The 20,041-nt window shown below is 39.6% G+C and overlaps 1 protein-coding gene across 2 annotated transcripts in view; it reads left to right on the forward strand.

The window, feature by feature from the left end:
- The window catches only part of clstn2a (calsyntenin 2a), an 83,481-nt gene that overhangs the window by 43,472 nt on the left and 19,968 nt on the right, over window positions 1–20,041 (forward strand). For both annotated transcript variants that reach the window (XM_026937114.3, XM_026937113.3), the window contains exons 3-8: window positions 7,386–7,581; window positions 8,160–8,368; window positions 10,829–10,978; window positions 14,834–15,019; window positions 17,397–17,654; window positions 18,274–18,395. In XM_026937114.3, coding sequence (XP_026792915.1) covers window positions 7,386–7,581; window positions 8,160–8,368; window positions 10,829–10,978; window positions 14,834–15,019; window positions 17,397–17,654; window positions 18,274–18,395 — 1,121 coding nt within the window. The remainder of the gene's footprint in view (window positions 1–7,385; window positions 7,582–8,159; window positions 8,369–10,828; window positions 10,979–14,833; window positions 15,020–17,396; window positions 17,655–18,273; window positions 18,396–20,041) is intronic.

The raw sequence follows: 20,041 nt of genomic DNA on the forward strand, positions 1-20,041 counted from the left end.
CAAGCTTTATTTAATGAGAAGTCTTATATAACCCTGATAACATGAAACCACGGTTATAAGTTTTCATTCCATTTTTGTGCATCAAACAGTAAATATGGAAATAATAACTGCAGGTAAAAACTCAAGTTGTGAGACGGGAGCTGAAAAGAAAAAAAAACTCACACCTGAAGTAGCATTGTTCTGAGGAATCATTTGAGCTAATCCTTTGGGTTTGTTGCTTTACAGCGTGATTATTTAATTTGCATAGAATTAAGAAAATCTCAATTCAAATGTGTCGTGTACGAACATAAAGAATGAATGGTCGCCTGTCGCTTTGTCGCTCGCTAGTCTGAACGTAGGGTGATATATAACGTTTCTAGAGAAACAAAAAAAAAAAAAAAACATCCTTCATCAGCCATGCAAGAGAATTGCTTCTCAGGCAGAAGGAGGTGAAACAGGATATACATGCCTGGCAGGTGACAGGAAGTGACAGGCTGGTTCAAACACAGCCCAGTGAGCCGAGGTGCAGTGTACATGCTAGAACTTAATTACACGTGAGAGGGTAACAGCTTTTTTCTGTCCACTTTACTGTCACGCATATGAATGGGGCACCCGTAGTCCTGACAAGCCAATTAGATCCATATATGCATATCTCCCTCAGCCTATTCGCCTTGTTCAAGGAAGCATAAAATGAGTAAAAATACACTGTGGAGCCTGTGTCCATCAAAATCTGTTAAAGCTATAGAACAGAAAATAAATTGATGGTCAGTCTATTCCACTACATCTTTTGGCTGTAGCTCAGATCGCAAGTGATGTTAAAGAAGAAATATTGTAGCGTTATCTGGGAGCTAGCTGTGTAAAGGTGTGGTAGATAAAGCACTACGTACAAACCTGGCTGTGTGTCTGCTAGGGATTCATTGATGCGGATACTGATATTGCGCACGACATCTCGGAACAGTTTTAATGGGAATCAGAAAGCTCTGCTTTTAAACAAATTCACTCCGCTCCAACTCCATAAATGTGAATTCATATGTATATTTTTTTCCAAAACAGGACGTAAATCAAAATCTAATTACAAAGTTAGTATTGAGCATAGGAAAAGCACATTTTATTGCCTCATAAATTATAAACGCTTATCCCAAAGCACTGTTGAATTCTCCATTCTGATTAGTTAGAATGTGTTGAATAATTTTCTATAACAGCCTGGCTCAGACAGGTTTATGTGCATGGGCTGTTTATGTGGAGTTTTTAACTCTTGTTCTTTAATAAATAAAAAAAAAAAAAGTTAGCGTTGTGGTGTAAGAGAGAGAAAATACTTTGGAAAGTGCTGTTGTAGGAAAATAATGAACTTCATGGTGAGTCCAGGAATATATCCTTGATGGGATGGTAGTTGATCACAGGGCACCTTGCAGAAACACAATAAAACACTCATTTGGACCACCTATTGGGTCGTTTTTGAGAGTTGGGAGTAAGCTGGAGAACCCAGAGGAAACCCATGCATAGATGAGGAGAACATATATAGAAACTCTGAAATCAGGATTGAATCAGCAACCCAGGAGCTGTGAGGCAGCGGTTGTACCAGCTGCACCCCTGTGCTACTCTCATGTATGATTATTCCTGGGTATTAGTGGTGAATTCAGGGTATGAGTAGTAAGAATTCATGCATCTGGAGTCACTAGAGGTTGGGGGTATGGTTCCCTGTTTTTCTTTTCAGCCCCGACCCAGGGCCAGGACACTGGGACATGTCTTCAAGGTTGGTTATCCTATGTAATGTTTTTTTTTTTTTTTTTTTTTAATTCATGTTGTTATCCATGCAGAAATATCACAAGTTTTCAGTTTGGTCAAGTTGCATGTCAATCAGCATGCAATCAAACTTAGGTTTAGTTCTGTAAATGAGGTTTAGTTCTAAATTATACTGTAAATGATTTGTTCATCTTATCAAAAGGATTCTGCTACAGCTATTCAAAAAACACAGAGGATGCTCTCGTTCTGTCTTAGCTTCAAAGTGTACACACTAAATCCAATGTACACACTACACCCACAGATGAAGTAACCTGGCCATGGTGCCGAACCTCTCCGTACATGTGGGACAACGGGAATACTCAGGGACAAAGCTGCCAAAGTAGCGGCGATCTTGCTGGCCATCCTGGGGCCATAAGTAGGACTCTTATCAGAATCACATACAGTAGACAGCGACCTTTCAAACAAGCAGAGTTCACCACCTTATTCCACCCCCCTGGGTATTGATGTATCTAATCATCAACTGGAACAGTAAATGGTGGTGTCTCAAAACTGGTAATAAGAAGAATTAAGGGCCAGATAGACTACTCTCATTTCCTACTGGTTGGTGTGTTCTGATCTCATGGTGCGGCTCCACACACCCCTGTACCCCCGTGACACCACAGTGCTCCCCCACGGCATCCGTGGTGACCAAGTCTCTCCGATTTGACACTGCTCCCCAGTGGACTCCTCTTGCTAAGATGAGGACACATCTTGGTCTGTGGTATTTGGGGTCTTGTTGAAGGCTAAAAACCCACTGCTAAAACCTTCTCAGTTCTATCGGGCCCAAGGGAACTACCACTGTTGTCAGCAATTCAAGCATCCTGCCTGCATTCGATTAGCAAGCACAGTAATAACTTTCGCATGTTGGGGTAACAGAGTGGCTATCAAGCTCAATTAATCCAGCTTTATGTTGATAAATGGCCTGTTGTGGTGTTAGGGAGCTTTTTTCTTTGTTCACAATGAAACTGAGCACCATTATGTGGATCGCCTGCTCTTTGGTGAGGCACAGAGAGCCATAGGAGTCACTCTGTCTTTCATCTTAAGTTCCTAAAGAGAGGCTGACCTTAGAATTCAGATGCCTGTCCTTGACGGATCCACAGATCCACATGAACCACCCCTGTGGTTGCATGGTCATTGCACCACCATGCCATCGTACGAGGTTATTTAGCCAGTAGTAGGGTGAAGTAGCTTATTGATATTGGGATGATAAATGGTGTACATGAAAAACTGGTTGTAAGAAATGTGACAGGAGAGGCACAAGTTTGGAAATGAAGACACTGCTGGAAATTATCAGTAGAAGATTAAATACGTTTGTCAGACTTGATGTGGAAACACCACAAATCATAATCAAAATATTGGCCAATGACTTGCTGGCTTTTTTTGGTGATAGCACGAATATGATGGGTTACATTAAAAACTGTTTATTAGAGGATAAGGGCTGTGCCTAGATGAAGAAGGTTTCCTGTTCCCAGGAATTCATACTAGCTACCTATCTCTCTGCTACTGTATATAAGCTATCACATTTTATTCTGCATTATTTACAAGGATATTCTTTAAAAAGTGTGACAGTGTTATGATTCTATAACATGATAAATACATAGAAAAAAATGTATCACAGTAGCATTTTTGGCCATATAAGAACAACAAAACAAATGCAGTTCTAGAAAATTTCCTGTAAGTGTACATAAAGAAGTAAATGTATTGACACTGTTGAAATGATAGTGGTGTGAGGAGGTCATATAAAGCACTCTATCCATTAGAGTAAGGAGGTGGTACTGCACATCACCAGCATGCTAGTGGTTTGTTTTTTTTTTCCCCAAAAGCTTGGCGGACAAAAGGCACTGACCCATTAGTTTTGACAGCAGACAGAGCCAATAATTACACATTTCAAGCACTTCTTTGAGCTTTGAATGATGGCTCCCCACACTCTCATCCACTGTTCTGTCACTTGTTAACAATGCCTTTCATACACTTGCCTCTTCCACTAAGTCCGCCCACTTGGACCTTCTTCTTTCAACCTCATAATACTCAGGGAATGTGAAGAACCTTTTGTGCTCTGTGCTAACCTTGGAGACTTGTGAACTGGTGGTACAGTGCTTTTTGTATGGTAAAAAGAGCTGCATTTGCCACGTTTTCTTTTAATTACATTTAATCAACAAATTATCTTAGTTTGTAATTACTGACGCTGTCCCAAATGGTGCCCTGAGCTCTGCGGTTCTCCTCTAAGTATGCACTTTGGTGATTTGAAGTGCAAAATTGATATGTAGAGGTATGCAACGTGGTGTTCAGCCAGCCAATGCCAGATGCAAGGCATGAAAAGTGGCTCCTGAGTGATGCACCAGAAAAGCGTTCACCCTACCATTACCCTTCACTGCGAATTCAAATCCATATCCAGGGAGCAACCGTGTTCTCTGGGTGGGATGGATGGCATAGTCTCTGTCTCTGTCTCTCTCTCTCTCTCTCTCTCTCTCTCTCTGTCCCTCTCCTGTCAATCACAGAAACACTAGCCGGTCAAAGGCATCTGTGGCCTCATGTATGTGGAAGAGGGTAGATAGCACTTTCATGATCTGCAGTTTGAAAAGATACATTCGACATCACGTGTCTTGGAGGAAGCACATAATCCTACCTGGTTGGTAGCTGTTGTATGATGGGGAGAGCTGGATGGTGGGTGGGAGTTGACAGGTGACCAAATCAGGAAGAAGATGGAGGAAAGAAGCATCCAAAACCAGAACAGCAGCTGGCATTAGCAGCTCCTTTGTCAACTTTACCAATGGGAAAGACATCACCACAATCTAGTTGTCACTCCTTTTCGCACATCTGATCAGCCTCCCTTCGTTATGTTTCATTCCACTCCATCTCTCCAGCCCACTTCTACTGCACGAATTCCACCCACTCCTTTCTTTGAATAAATGAGACTACAAATATTCTACATATACATACTATATAGTAACCTACTGCCTTGACCTTTCTTGCCTCAAGCCTCTGTCCTTTATCCTCCAGATCAGTTTTCACTGTGCCCTTTAAGCTCTGCCTTCCAATGACATTTGAGGACAGAATGGCTGAGAGAAAGCGAGGAAACAGTAAAAAGACCCCACTGATATCAAAGAGTATTAGTCATATACTCACTCTTGTCCATTCTTGTGTATATATGTATTTTTTTCTGGCAATCAATGGCACCAAGGAACATTTTATTTAGCTCTGTTTATATTGGCTGCTGCTATAATGAACTGTGAACTCCTAGTGCTGACTTTTATGTTTAAGAAGTTACGGTGCTTAAACAGTATCTTTAATAGAGAGCGCAAGGGCATCCAACCTGTGCATTCAGAGCGGTATCAGCAAGTGTGCTCATTAAAATGAATGCAGGGTGCCTTGAATTGCACCTCGACTCACAAGCAAATTGTAGACGCTGGTGAGTGATGGGAAAGGAAGTGTGTGTGACTCTGAGTTCAGAGAACTGTGGAAGTGCTCTCATGCGTAATAGTTTCTCTGCATGCTTGCTTCGATGCTCCACGCCTGCAAATACCTTTGTGCACATGCAGTTCATGGCACTTTGCGGAAAGCAGAAAGAGCAATCAACTCTTTTTTTTATATTCTAATATGCAATGTTTAGAGAGGTATAACAGCAAACTCCTACTATAATCGTATATCCTAGATTTTAATCAATTGATACTGGGTTATATCTGTTTTAATCATTTGCTGCCAGATTTAACAGACCCTAGTAATCAAGAGACAGCCCTATGTAAAACAAGCAGTAAGGGCAATTAGCTCTACGATAGAACCAAGACAATAGATCAGATATTCAGCTTTCATTTCCTGATATTTACATCTAGATACATTAAACAACTTAAAACATGGTTCCCTGTGTTTGAGCCCACCCATTTTTCAAGTGCTCAAAAATATTGGAACATGTAACTGACAGGGGTTTCGTGTTGCCCAGGTGTGGCCTGTTAGATTGATTGTTTAAACAGTTAATAGCTCTGAATGTGTACTCTTGGTTTGAGCTCTGGGTTTCTTCTGTGAAGACTGCATTTGTTGTTAAAAAGGATAAACCAACATGAAGACCAGAGAGCTGTCTATGGGAGAAAAACAAGCCATTTTGAAGCTGTGAAAAGAGGGAAAATCAATCAGAGCCATTGCCAGAAGAGGTCTCAGTCTCTCAAATACTGAGCAGCTCTTTTTCTGTTGTAGACTTACCCAGTCTTACTTTCTAGTTTTCATATAGTATAGTTTTCATAGAGTATATTTTTTCCAGAATCACTACTTTACTCATTTACTATTTACAGTGTAGACTATAACGTAGGGCAGCAGTAAGGTAGATGCCTGACAGAATTCAGACTAGTGAACGCTCCAGAAACACATAATTGTGTTGTGCAAACCATTCAAGCGTTACAAGTTACTAATCTACCTGAAACTACAATATTATAGAGGTATTTATCAATTTTCTGTATTAAAAAAAACAACTAACAAGTATCTGTTAGCGTTAATGGTTGTTACATTGGACAACTACATCTCAAGCTGAAAGAAATTGCTGTGCGTTACGGCACTTGGTAGTGTGCATAGGTTGTACACAGAATTTTCGATGCACTATGGGTGATAATATAGTGAATTATCTAGGGAATATATTGCATCTACTGAAAATTCCGACAATTCAAAATGGCTGCATTCTAAAGAGTGCAGTATATGGTGAACAGTGAACAAATTCAGACATGCCAATTCTCTGTTTAACAGGTGTTTTTGCGAAGTCTTGCCAACACTTTTTATTCTGCCAAATATTCTTATGTACATGACCTTTCACCTAATGTGGTTGACTACTGTGATTTCTACTTGTGATATAGCCCAGACGATGGAGTATATATTGCTGGAGGGGAACAGATCTTTATCTCCTCAACACACACACACACACACACACACACTTTCCTGACCATTGTTTCTAATCCTTGACAAGACATGCTGAAGAAGAGAAAGCATTGCAAAAAAACATTGGAGTTGATATAATAGCAAGACAGCATCCTTAGCTGTATTTATTATTTTTTTTACATTAGCAATGGCGTCAGTAGATATTTCACGGTCGTGTGGCATAACAGTAAACCAAATTAATTCTCTCGAGAGGTATGCTTTTATCTCCTCACCTGCATATGGAAGATGAAAGACACAAGTAAACACCCATAGTTCATTATTACAAGGCAATAACTTGCTATAATTAAATTGTATGTGTACAAGGAAAAATAAATCCCACTGTGCTCTCAGTACAGCTCTCATAATTGAATTCTTCTTGGCAAGAAATTGAAAGGGGCCAGTTAACAATGTGCCACTGAGACAAGAATCTAAAATATTTAGGTCAGTAATTTTGCAGTACCCCATTCAACATTCCAGACTTGCAAGCTCTGTTATGGCACAATGAGATTCTACATCCACAGTAAAGACATTTGTGAACAGGCAGTCATTCTGGCTCACCCAGCAGGAGCAGTAAAACTAAATCCACACAGTACGCTGTATATTTAAACCAGAACAACCTTCTTTGTGAACATTAGATCTGACGATGCCTTGTTGAAATGGCGGTGGGATTGAAAAGCTGGGTTGTGTGTATATGAAACTCATTATACCTGTTGCTTTTACTGTTTCAGGAGAGATTTGTGCTTTTAAGATCCATGGACAGGACACTCCATTCAAGGCAGAGGTATTAAACAAGACTTCAGGGGAAGGAGTATTGAAAGCATCTGGTCCCATTGATTGCGAGCAACAAAAGGAGTTCACCTTCATCATTCAGGCTTATGACTGTGGGGCAGACGTCTCAGGAGACAGTTGGAAAAAGAGCCACAAGTGCGTAGATGCTCTTTGTAATCTGGATGGATCATAAAACTTATCCTTAAACTTGGTGGAAATGAAATTTACATCACTATACACTCTGCACATTTAACACTAACGCTTATCTGGAGCTAATGCTCATCTGGAGCTAATGCTCATCTGGCTTAGACATGGAGTAGGATGCAAATTCTCAAGGTTTTTAGAGAATACATCTACATTCCTAATTTCACTATCTGTATTTTGCAGCTGTGTCATATTTCACAAATATACTTCCTATTTGCTGCAAATATAATGTAGCTTTAGGTTACGCACATGCTATTTTTCATCATTTCAGTAGAAGTTAAGTAAGCATGTATCAGTGTTTGTACAAGCAAGCATGCTGAGTGCAGAGATACTAAGCAGCAGTTATAATGAGTGATAAATTAGTGATCGGTGAGTAGTTAAGTATATGTCTGGCCCTGCTGGTTTTCCTACCTTGCTATTGGATTTAATTCCCCATTTGTGTTAAGGTGTCAATGCAACGTTATCCCTTTATTTTCTACCTCTCTGCACTCCTCTCCATTATTCCATCCTTGCTTCATTCTGTGCATTAGAGCAGTGGTCCACATCCAGGTCGAGGACGTGAATGAGTTCTCTCCTTTTTTCCATGAGCCGGTGTACCGGGCCACGGTGACGGAGGGGAAGATTTATGACAGCATTGTGCAAGTGGAGGCCTGGGACCAGGATTGTTCAGCCCAGTACAGCCAGATCTGCAACTACGAGATCATCACACAAAACACACCTTTTGCCATTGACCGCAATGGTGAGGCTCCTTTCTTTCTTCCTCTCTCTCTCTCTCTCTCTCTCTCTCTCTCATGCACACACAAGCACACAAACAGAAAGATAAATGGGCACAATAAAGACTAGGCCCTCTGCCTTACCATTACTTCTTGCTTCTCTGCATTATCCACAGAACGTGGATATAAAAAGATCTATGAAATTCTTACTTTCCTTCATCCATTATTTATCTCTGTGACTTTTCTCTGTACTGTAAATAAGAATCGATTGCATTTTGTAGCTTACATATTTGAAATAGTAACATAGGCAAAACCTAGTGCTTAGACACCGTCTATTCCCAGAAGCATGAAAGAACAAGATGGTTCACTCTCCAGGTGTTAGAAGAGATAATCAGGAACACTATGTGGGATAGACAAGAGGAAAGCCTATTTCATTCCCTGGCCATATGTTGCACTCACACACACATATACACACACACATACATATATAAACACAACAAGCAAAAGAAGATGTCACGAATGATTTAGCCTTAATTTACATCCTTGACACCTTTTCCGTGGTGTTAGGATATGCATGTGTCTCTGTGAATGTCTTAAAGCCTCAGTCCTTGTTCTGTCAACCACTCACCTTCCTCCTCCGCAATCACACACAGATGCATAAAGGCGTGTCTTGCATTTTGAAACCATTGGTATAAATGGTACTTAACATTTTCTCATTTGACAGGTCCCTTTTTTTTTTTTTTTTTTTTTTTTTAAGTGAATTAAGATTTAGAATTTGAACTCCTTCATCTTTCAATCATTATCACAGATGTTTAGTCACACAGCTACCACTATTCAGTCATGATCAGACTCAGTAGCTCCAGTTTTAGCTCTGGAGCAGATGGTGGCCAGTAGAGAACTTCCAGGTGAAGAATGTTCTCTTTATAATGAGGACAACTCTCTCACACCCTCTCTCACTATACCTGCTGTTAGTGGCTGTAATTTGCTTATACATTCTCTCACACATATACAAACACCTATTTTGAACATACACTTCACTACCTACATATATAGATGTATATAGTATGATGCTTTATGTGGTACAGCTAAAAATTTGTGCATGATATGAAGACAGTTACCTTCTTGTGTGCATGCACACGCAAGCTGAGACCTTCCAACAAAATCAGAAAGTGACGTATGATGCGGTATTTGCGCAGAGCCATCTTGCTCTTTCTTTTTCACCCCTTGGAGCTGTTTGCTTAGCAGCTTTTGACTACAGTCGGAGCTACAGATAATGTGTCCTAGCCTCATCTCTTCTATTCTACCATGGTGAGTGTATTTTTTTATACATTACCAACACTTTTCTATGAATACAGAACTCATATGGAACTCAGCGTGGTGCCTGCTAGCATTGAGCTGGCTTTTACTTGTTCTCATTGCTTGCCTTATTGCTCATCATGCTGGTTCATATAGGTGAAAATGCGCGATACCAATTTTCAACCTTTCAAACTTTTTCCCAAGGACAGGCATTCCCATTCAGATTTCTACCTTTCAACCTCTATATATTGTCATGGGTGTTTTTCAGAAAGCTAGATTCACTGAATTCTAGCCACCCGGTCACCTTGATGTTTGGCAGACAGTGTTATGCTTGCCAATCAGATTCGGCCAGGTCACTGTGTGCAGTACTGGATCCTGTTGAGGATGATGGGATTGCTTTCAGAAGCTCTAGTGGCAATCCCACTAGGCTTGCTGAAATTCTGGCTTTTGGAATCTGGTTATCAACCAATGGCTGGAATATAAATGCCACACCCAGTGGTGCATTCTCAGTGAGAGGGGAAATAGGCTTTAGCTTGCTTGGAGTCAGCCCCATCGTAATTAGGTAAGCTGCTCTTACAGTATGGAAAGGAGTGTGGCATTTCCTTGGTTCCATGATTGGCATGCATCCCATAGGCCACTGCATTGCTCAATATGGACAATACGAGCTTATCTCTGGGTACTGCTAGATAGTGACACATTCCTATATACACTATATGTGTACACTGCATCACTGCACCAAGGATGGCATCTTTCTGGGGCCTCAAATGTATTATGACCTTTCTGAAAGGGCTGTGGTGCCTCTGTCTGCCACATTTCTGTCCTTATAGGCACTGTGATTAGATAAGTGGGTGTGGGAACCCAGGATTCCTGTCAGGGTTCCTTATTAGTTATTCAGTGCCAACCCAATGAGATGGCTCCAGGGAATGATGGCGGTATGACAGTGATATTTATTGCACATTCTGTATGTCGCTTTCTTATAAGGTCTCTTCATGCATACACATGCACACAGGAAAGTAAAATGAGATGATTTTCACTGGCCCTGGTGGTTATTTGAAGTGCATAGAACCACTATTACAAATGTAGCTAGCAATGTGTATGACTACATGCCAAAGAGGGAAGTCATGTGGAATTGTAATTGAATTGAATGTAATTTTGCCTCACCCTTTTTTATATGTTTCTCCTTCCTGAAGGCAATATTCGGAACACGGAACATTTAAGTTATGACAAGCAGCAATACTACGAGATCATGGTGAGCGCATACGACTGCGGCCAAAAGAGGGCGAAAGAGAGCGTGCTTGTCCAAATCCACGTCAAACCCATGTGCAAGCCTGGCTGGCAAGGTTAATCTGACGCTCCTTTTCTTACCACTTCAACACCATTGTGTACTGTGTACTGTGATTCCACGATCACCATTACTGATACCTTTTACTGTAACACATTTTACTGGGTAACTCTGCTGTAATTAAGGATTTGTTCAACTATGTTTCTTATTTACTGTATGTTCTGAAGTCTGGCCTTATCAAGTGCAACAAAAGTGTATGAAATTAGGTTCTTATTCTTATTATAATTACTTCTAGAGCTTTAATTTTCCAGAGCCAATGATTCTGGTGCACTGTGCCAAATTGGTAGGTAAATTCACTCAAATGTCGGCTACCATTCTTGCATATAGAGCTCTAAATTAGTCACTGAATTAAAGGGGGATTAACATGCCCCACTTTTTCTTTGTGTTAAAAATGGATACTAAATGAGTTCTAAAAGTCTTTGGCTTTAATTTATGTTGAATACCTTATGTTGAATACCACTTATGTACATTGGGTTTTCCAGTGTTTTGGATGATATGTGTAGATGAACATAATAGATGTTCTTCAGTCACTATTCTGCTTAACAGTTGTGAAGTACCTACCCATGTATTACCAGAGGTTCTTTGAATAAGGACAAAAGTGCCTTTAGAAAAGAATAAGAAAAACCCTTGGGCTAAATCATGTTAACTCTGTTTTTTTTTTTTTTAAACATTGGGAAATTGAGCATCCAGCGTGGGGAACTGCTTTCAGTCAAGTTTTAAATTTAATGCAAATGTATTCCAATGACAATTTCCACACTGAGCAAAGTAATCCAAGCTGTGTTTCCCCTTCATATCATATAATTAAATCATCTTACCGGTACTTGTACAGAGGCAAATCTTGCTGTTGCAGGTCACGTTTCCAAATGCTTGTTAAAATGAGAGCTAAACTTTGTTGATCTGGGGCAATTAGAAAGGTGCCACCAGTTTTTTTTCCCCCCTCAGTTTATCAAGGGAAAGCATTGTCTGGAAAAGAATGTTCTCGTATTTCCTGGAGAAAGAGATGGTTTTGATCATCCTGCAAAACAACGGCTTCCTCCCAGCACAACGCAAAAGGTCACCCTCAAGCACATTAATTACAAATCTTGTAAAAGCAAGCTAACTGCTTCTCACACAATGTTCAAGTTCAGTTTGAAAGTGCAAATCAATTTTAGTAAAGTCCATCTCCTCTCTGTATTCAATCGACCTCAACCCATCCTCCTTTAGCCTCATGAATGATAGTTCCTTAAATAGCTTTTGATAGGCACTGACCAGCAGCTAGACTCAGGCACTGGCTCGGAGATTGTGTGTCCTGCATTGTCATTCAGTGTGAGGAGCTGAGGTGGAAAACATGGTGACTGAGGTGATGAGCCCAGGGTAAGGAGAGAAGGAGGCTCGAAAGAAAGAAAAGAGGGTATTTCTCAGTCCAGCATGTCATGGTAGTGCAGGTCTGTAATTGGCCAGCCCATCTTTCTCTCCAGGGTCAATCCTCATGTGTCAGCACTGATCTATCTATCTATATCCTCCATCCCTTAACTGTCTCCTGCAGGCCACCCTGTCCACGCAGAGAGATTAACATTTCACTCAAGTTTAAAATCCATGAAAAAGTGCCTCTGCTTGTCCAGTCTCCTAATGTTTCTTAACTTAAATTAGTATTGCATCTTGTATATAAAATGAAACATACAAAATGAATGACACATCCCAAATGTCCCTTTCTTCCAAATGATCACAAACCTAACAAAGAATTTTGTTGGATTATATATCCATTTTCACCTGAATAAATTTAGGGCCATGTTCAGAGTTGAGTTACGTCTAAGGTGGACTAAAAGTTTTTTTTTTTTTTTTTTACATCAGAAGAAACTAAATCTTAATCAGAGACATTGTTTATGAACAACATGGAAATTGAGCTGAAAGTGTAGCAGATGAGTGATGAGTGCTCAGTCAGCTTATCCTTCAAACTGTTGGCACGGTTTCTTTACAGAAGAGTGCGTCGATTTAACAAAAACCTTGATATTATTTTGTTCATTTAGCAAATAGCAAACTAAAAAGATTAAAAGAGCGATAAAATAGTCTACATCCCACATTACAATTTCAAGACTTCAAATTAATTTCTTCGTTAAATTGTGTGCATAATTAACTGTTGGAACATGATAGAAAAAAGTGCAATAATAGGATGTGCTGGATCAAGTGCTATTTTATAAGCTGCTGAATAATAAGGGTGGAAACCATACTGTTAAATTAAACCAAATTTGCAATAATCGATGTGTTAATTACAACTATAACTATTCATGCAGCAGTATAGTATTAGTACTACTATTACCTGTTTAATTGAAAAACCTCGGATGCTTCCACTCAGGAAAAATCTGGCAACCTTGAAGGCCCGAACTGCATGCAGGTAATTTTAATAATCGTAATGTTGTTTCGACAGAAAATCGACTTAAGCATGTGCATAACCCATCTCTGAATATGCGGTAAATTTTGATTTAAAGTTGCAAACTCTAAATACAGATCTTAGCATGCTCCAACTATTAGCATTGTGCCTACAATAATTATGTGGTTTTGTCATCAGTATGACAAAAGCGATTATAAAACTAAAAGCGATTATAATTTGCTTAACAGTTCATTTGCTCATTTGCTGGAAACAAAAGAAAAGAAAAAGAAAAGCGTGATACAGACGTCCTGGCTAGTTGAACCTGGGGATGGCCTCCTTTTCTCCAGACCTAGAAAAGGTGTGGACCCACAGGGTTCCATTTTAACAAGCATCCCAGGACGTTGTGTGGAATAGTTATTGTTATTTCTCTGTGTTTTTATGGATTTGGTAAAATAAAAAAGTGATTGCTGTTATTCTGAACAATCCGAACCAATCACACACCATTTTTTATTTTAAGCATAAAGCCTGTCCTCTCTGTTCTGTTTTATTTAGAGCGAAAATGCTGCCTCAGTTATTCATAAAGAACTATGACCCTTTCTCTCTGGAGAAAAAAGGCATCTATTTCAACTACTGTCTTGCCTTTATAAAAATGTGTCCGAAGTAGTGAGAAAGAAAAATGATAGTGACTTGAAAGAAAGCAAACCAAAATAAATCCATCAGCAAAGACAAAGAAGACTATTCAATTAGAGCAAAAGAAATGGCATCCTGTAAAAGGAGGATACGTTGGTTTGTGTGGGTTTTTGTCATTTTCAGATTTAATGAAGTTTTATGACTAAATTATTAATCGACTTTGCTGTAAAAGTGTTTGGTAATTTATGGGAGATTTGGCATTTATCAACTTATATAACACACTGCATATGTTATCCAATTTTTTTTTTTTTTAAATTTGAAGTTTTAGTTCAGGTTGGTCTAGGAAAACATTTGCAAACAACTTTACGTAAGGATTGCTAAATGATAAATATTTTAATGGAAAGTTAGTAACAGTGTCCGTGAACTGAGGGCAAGCAATGTTTAGCGTATTTGTTATGAGCTTTCAAGTTTCTTATCTGACTTAGATTAGTTTATTATGCTTTTTTCTTACATCCATAAATTTCCAAAGCCTGGTATTAGACTGAGTAATGACTATATTCCTGCAAATTTGCACCAACATTCCATTATGTCCTGATTTTATTATTTTTTTAAAATTTGTAACTGAATTTTCATCAGATATGTTGAAAACAAAATTCAGAGGAATAGATTGTGCCTTAACTGCCATTTTAAATTCCTAACACTTTAAGTTTTTTCACAAAAATACTTGATAAATATCAAGTTTCAAGTTCTAGTTTCTGCTAAAGACGTCCATGCAGTATTTATTTCTGTATTGGAGCTACAGTATTACCTTAACAGTGTGCACTTTCTGTTCTAGGAGTGCTAGTAAAGCTGTTTAGCATGTTGTTTTCTCCTCAGGATGGAGTAAGCAAGTGGACTACGAGCCCGGTTCGGGCAGCAAGCAGCTGTTTCCCATGATGCACCTCGAGACGTGTGGCGGCCCCATGTCCTCGGTGCGAGTCACGGTAGAACTGCAGACCAGCCACATCGGGAAGGGCTGCGACAGGGAAACCTACTCTGAGAAATCGCTGCAGAAGCTCTGTGGTGAGTCCAGAGGTCAAGAAACAACAAAAAGTACTTACCTAGTTAACTTTTAGCTAGTTCTGGGCAAAAGACGAGATAAGGCAAGAAGTATGGTATTCAGAACTCACAACTCCAGGATGTTTGGGTACTGGATGAAGGACACATGGAAGAAACCTTGAGAGAAACCAGACTCAGTAGTGAACTCATCCTCTTCTGGGTGACACCGGGTGTCTTTATGATTATGTACAAATCTACAATAGTTTTGGGTATAAACTATTTTTTGAGAAATGCAAATCTTTAGGATCTCCATGTGGAACCATTCACAACATTAGTTAAAGTAAACATCAGCATGAATGCACCATATGTAGTACTAAGAAACTAGTTAACACTTGGATTATTAATGAACACATGCATTCCCTAGTGTTTAGTCCATCCATCCATCCATCCAAAATTTGGTTTGCGACGTTCAATATGAGCAAACACCTTAATTAATATGCTAAATAGGGTCTACAACAGTTACATCCAGTAAATTGGGTTCAGATGGTCATAACTGTTTGGAAATACGTGTTTTGTTTACTACTTAATAATGTTGTGCTCAATTGTCCAGTATATATCCGTATATCTGCAATATATATTATCTTGGAAATGATCCTAAATGTATATGCCTCTCCTCTATAAAGCGAGGAACTGAAGTTTTTTCCCCCAAAATCACTAATTCCATACACCACTGTATGCAATCAAACTGAAGTACCAGAACTCTTGCGAAGATTTGTTCCAGGAGTCTCTCGTATACATTTTAGTAATTCTGTAGTTACACTCTTTTCCCCCACAAGTTGCCCTGGCCATTGATTTTCTCTTCATTTGCTGAATTGGAAAATCGGTGAAATTGAACTTGTGTCATTTTCATTTAAGAGTCCTTCAGCCTGGCAGTTTGAAGACCTTAATCGTTTTAGGCAGGATTAAAAGAAGTGGGATGAGTTAACGACTTGCGCGGTGTTTGAAGTACATACATTTACTCCCCCATACATCCCTGAAAACCAGATTAGTCTTGGATTTCTTCTCCCATGCTGATCATTGCAGATATATGGTGCATTCTATTATGAATATTGCGATATGTGTATTTGTTATTTAAGCCTGGTTTGATTAAATTAAATTTAATTAAATTCCTTGATCCTGCCATTAAAATGCAAAAAAAAAAAATTCACTGGTTTCATTTTCAGTATCCAGTATTTAAAAAGTGTGATTTATTTATATTAGGGTCCAACAGATGGTGAAATGTATTTGTAGAGGCAGTAAAATTTTTCGAAACTACTTCAGCTTATTGCTTTAGAACAGCAGCATATGCACTGAATTCCATGTTTAAGTACTGCAGAAAGAAATTGAGTTTTAATGCTGCAGATGCATGTTAGCAGTTAACATGTTTTTTGGTCTTCTGGGTCACTTTGGGTCAGACAGACTGAAGCTAAACTTAATTTAAATAAATTAATGAATAATATAGATGACTGAAAGTGCTCAAAGCCTATATATAAGAATGCAAGTCCATTTCAGGAAATGGATTCTTGCAATTAGGAAGTCAGGCATTTACTGGAAACATCCATTATTGATTAAGATAAATACAAACAAATGAGATGTAATGCTATATGTGTGGTAACCTGGGAAACCCTTCAAATGATCCAACGTTCATCTTCTAATACAATTACACTCTAATACAGACACTACGACTATCTCTACAGCGCATAGCTATCTGACAACTTGATCAAATCATGACGTTCACTGCGCAAAAAACAGCAGATGTTTCAGAGTACATCATATCATTGGCATTAACTCCAGAATTTTAGTCAAAATCAGATTTTTGGTCTTTTTTTGCTACTTTTTTGGGCAGAATTTCCCGCTTCACATATAGCAATGACATTATTTTATTTTTCACATGGAATAAGAAGGCTCTACTGACACTAGCTTGCCTCATCGCTTATTATTTTACACTTGCTCACCTGTCATTGTCTAAAAATGGGAGAAAATAATATTTTCTCATAACTGCATTGCACAAACCAAGAAGGCTTTACCAAGTACAAAAGAGAGAAAGCATGTTCCAGGGTCTCTATGAAACATGTGTATGTGGCTGTGCATGTGGATATCAGACAAGTTTTGAAGTTAGAGCTGTGGCTAAGCATTGGGAATTTTCCAGATAACTTACTCATCACCTTCAACGTAACAGTGTAAGTTTGAATTTTCTTTAGTAAAAATGTTATAATGTATATTATTCTGACACTGAGGTTAGAACCCCTGGTTCTTGCTATGCTAAAGCACTGTGCTGAGCTGATGTTTGCGGTTTAGTTCAGTTTGTGAGTTCTCGTCACCTCATGAGCTAAAGCCATTCTCACTGTTGTTATTTCTGCAGGTGCCGCTTCAGGCAGTGTGGATCTTCTCCCTGCCCCGAGTGCTTCGGCAAATTGGACAGCTTCGCTGCTGACAGACAGCGGACGAGACAGTGACCTCGTCTTCCACTTCGATGGACGGCAGGCGGCCAATATTCCAGAACTGGTGGTGCCTCAGAACCTCACTGAACAATTCACCATTGCCACATGGATGAAGCACGGCCCAAGTCCTGGACTGAGAGGCGAGAAAGAGACACTGCTATGTAACTCGGACAAGACAGGTATGAGTGAAAACATGACTGGTTACCACCGGCCTATGAAGGGAATGCTTCACACAAAAATGAGAACATTGCTAATAAGCCTACAGTTAGCATTCAGGAAATTAGTTAGTGCTAAACAGTCCCCATTACATTGCATTTATTTTTAGAAAGTAAGAAATCAGCATGTCGCAAGTCGTTAAATTATTCTGAAGCAAAGGCAAAACCTTTTGCATCTCCATGGAATCACAACACAATGTTAATATATTAAACAATTAACATACTTATTCACCTGAAGAACATGCATCATGGTCATTACATATGCGTTTCGACCACAATTTCGAATACTGACGACTTTCCCACTGATGAAAACCTGATCGTGATTTTGGTGACTTTTGCTACTAAAACACAGCCACCTGTATGATCTTTATACCTGAAGCTCTTGACATCCTGACATCCTTAGATCTTTCATCTCACCATCTTAATCCAACACTGAGGTCAACTTGGCCTGCTCAGCATTTCTATCCATGCCACAGAGCATTGCAGGATGTTAACTGCTTACACTACACGTTCACTCTTTATGATATTTATTCAGGTTTTTCCTTTCATTTTAATTAATTTCGCCCATCATATATATTGGCAGAGATGAACAGACACCATTATTCACTTTATGTGCACAACTGTCGTCTGGTCTTCTTGCTGCGGAGGGACTTCACGCAGATGGACACATTCAGGCCGGCCGAGTTCCACTGGAAGCTGGAGCAGGTGAAAAGACACTGATACACACTTCCTCCAAGAGTACAGAGAGAGAAAGAGAGAGAGAGAGAGAGAGTGTGTGTCTGGAAACCAAAATAGGCGTAGTTCAATTCCAGAATGAATGGGATGGCCAGAGGCCTAGACCACTAGAGGGTCCTTGATGGGTATAGATTTGAAGTGAATTAGGCCACTGGATTGGACTAAAAATGAAATCCGAACTAAAATGGGCTAAAAAAGACACAACATGCCGCAACTGCCGGCCATTGAGTCTGACCTCGTTAAAGCGTTGGACGTTGGCGAATTAGTGGATGAGTTTGTGAGGTGAAAAACAGGAAAGCAGCCAGTTGCCTAAGGTAAGATTGCGTTTTGTGCATCACTGGGGCTACTCAAATATTCATCATGGGTTTGTAATGTAGTAAAGAATGTGTTTTTTGTGTTGGGTTGCATTGTGGACGGTCAGGTCTCCATGCATTGGTTCATGGGGTGGAGAGGTGGCCCTGCTCAGGTGTCCAGGATTTATGGTACCTCTGAATCAGGTCAGGTTTAAGTACCTTGTTCAGGAGCTCATCAGTGGCAGCTTGTTAGTATCTCAGCTTGAAATACTTCCCAACCTTCCGATAATTAATAACCCACAATTTTAACCACACTTTCAGTTGCTGATTGAAAACAGATGGAACATCCGTATGAGATGAATTATGACTAAGTTTCTGCCATGACATCTATAATTTGTGAATCTCTGTTTCAGACGTATGTTCTCATTACTTCAGATGTCTCCTGAGTAAACAGAGTGTCTTATGTGCTGTAGTAATCACTTCACGCAACTTGAAGACTCAGCATGTCCCAAAAATATTAGACAGTGTACAGATTTTTTCATGTGTCGGGAGTCAGGCTTTTAAATGAAACCGGTCTAGAAATATGACTGATTACACAGGCAATGTAACATCTGTTTCTACAGCCTTGAGAGCCTCCAATTGTGTCAGCAGCTACATATTTCTTCTGTGTTAAATAACTGTGACAGTTTCCTCAGCCACGAGAGTCTGCAAATGTGTCAGCAATTGCAAATTTCCTCTGGGTTAATTATCTGCCATTGAGAAATTGCACACAAGCAGAGAGGGTTTTGTATTTTCATAACAGCATGAGCCATTCAACATGCCAGCACGATCTCCTCAGTTCATTACAGGTTACAAGGAAATTAAGCTTTCAACACTTTTTTTTTTTTTCCAGTGAGCCACTCTGGCTTCAGTGAGTCAGTTCTGCTCTGCCCAGTATACAATTTAGTACAATCACTCTCTGTGTGTTTGTGCACTATAGTCTGGCCAGAAAGCAAACAGCAAACCTGAACTTGCAGCTTGATAAGACAACAAATAGCCCAAGAGTTGAGGTTTGAGGTGGTCGAAGTGTCAAATGGTCTCATAATTGACTGTTTATCCCAGAGTTTACATATGTAAGATCAGGCTCGTCACTTGCTCTTGGGACTGTCCACACAGCAACCAGTCGTCCAGACAGAGGAGTGTGCAAAGACCCCAGCATTGCAGTCTGAGCCATTATCTCCAAATGGGTAAAACTTTGAACAGTGGTGAATCTTCCCAGAGGTGGTCAGCCTACCAAATTTCCTCAAGAGCGCATTAACGACTCATCCAGGAAGACACCAAAGA

Source organism: Pangasianodon hypophthalmus, chromosome 4 (genome assembly GCF_027358585.1).
Source record: "Pangasianodon hypophthalmus isolate fPanHyp1 chromosome 4, fPanHyp1.pri, whole genome shotgun sequence".
Classification (NCBI taxonomy): domain Eukaryota; kingdom Metazoa; phylum Chordata; class Actinopteri; order Siluriformes; family Pangasiidae; genus Pangasianodon; species Pangasianodon hypophthalmus.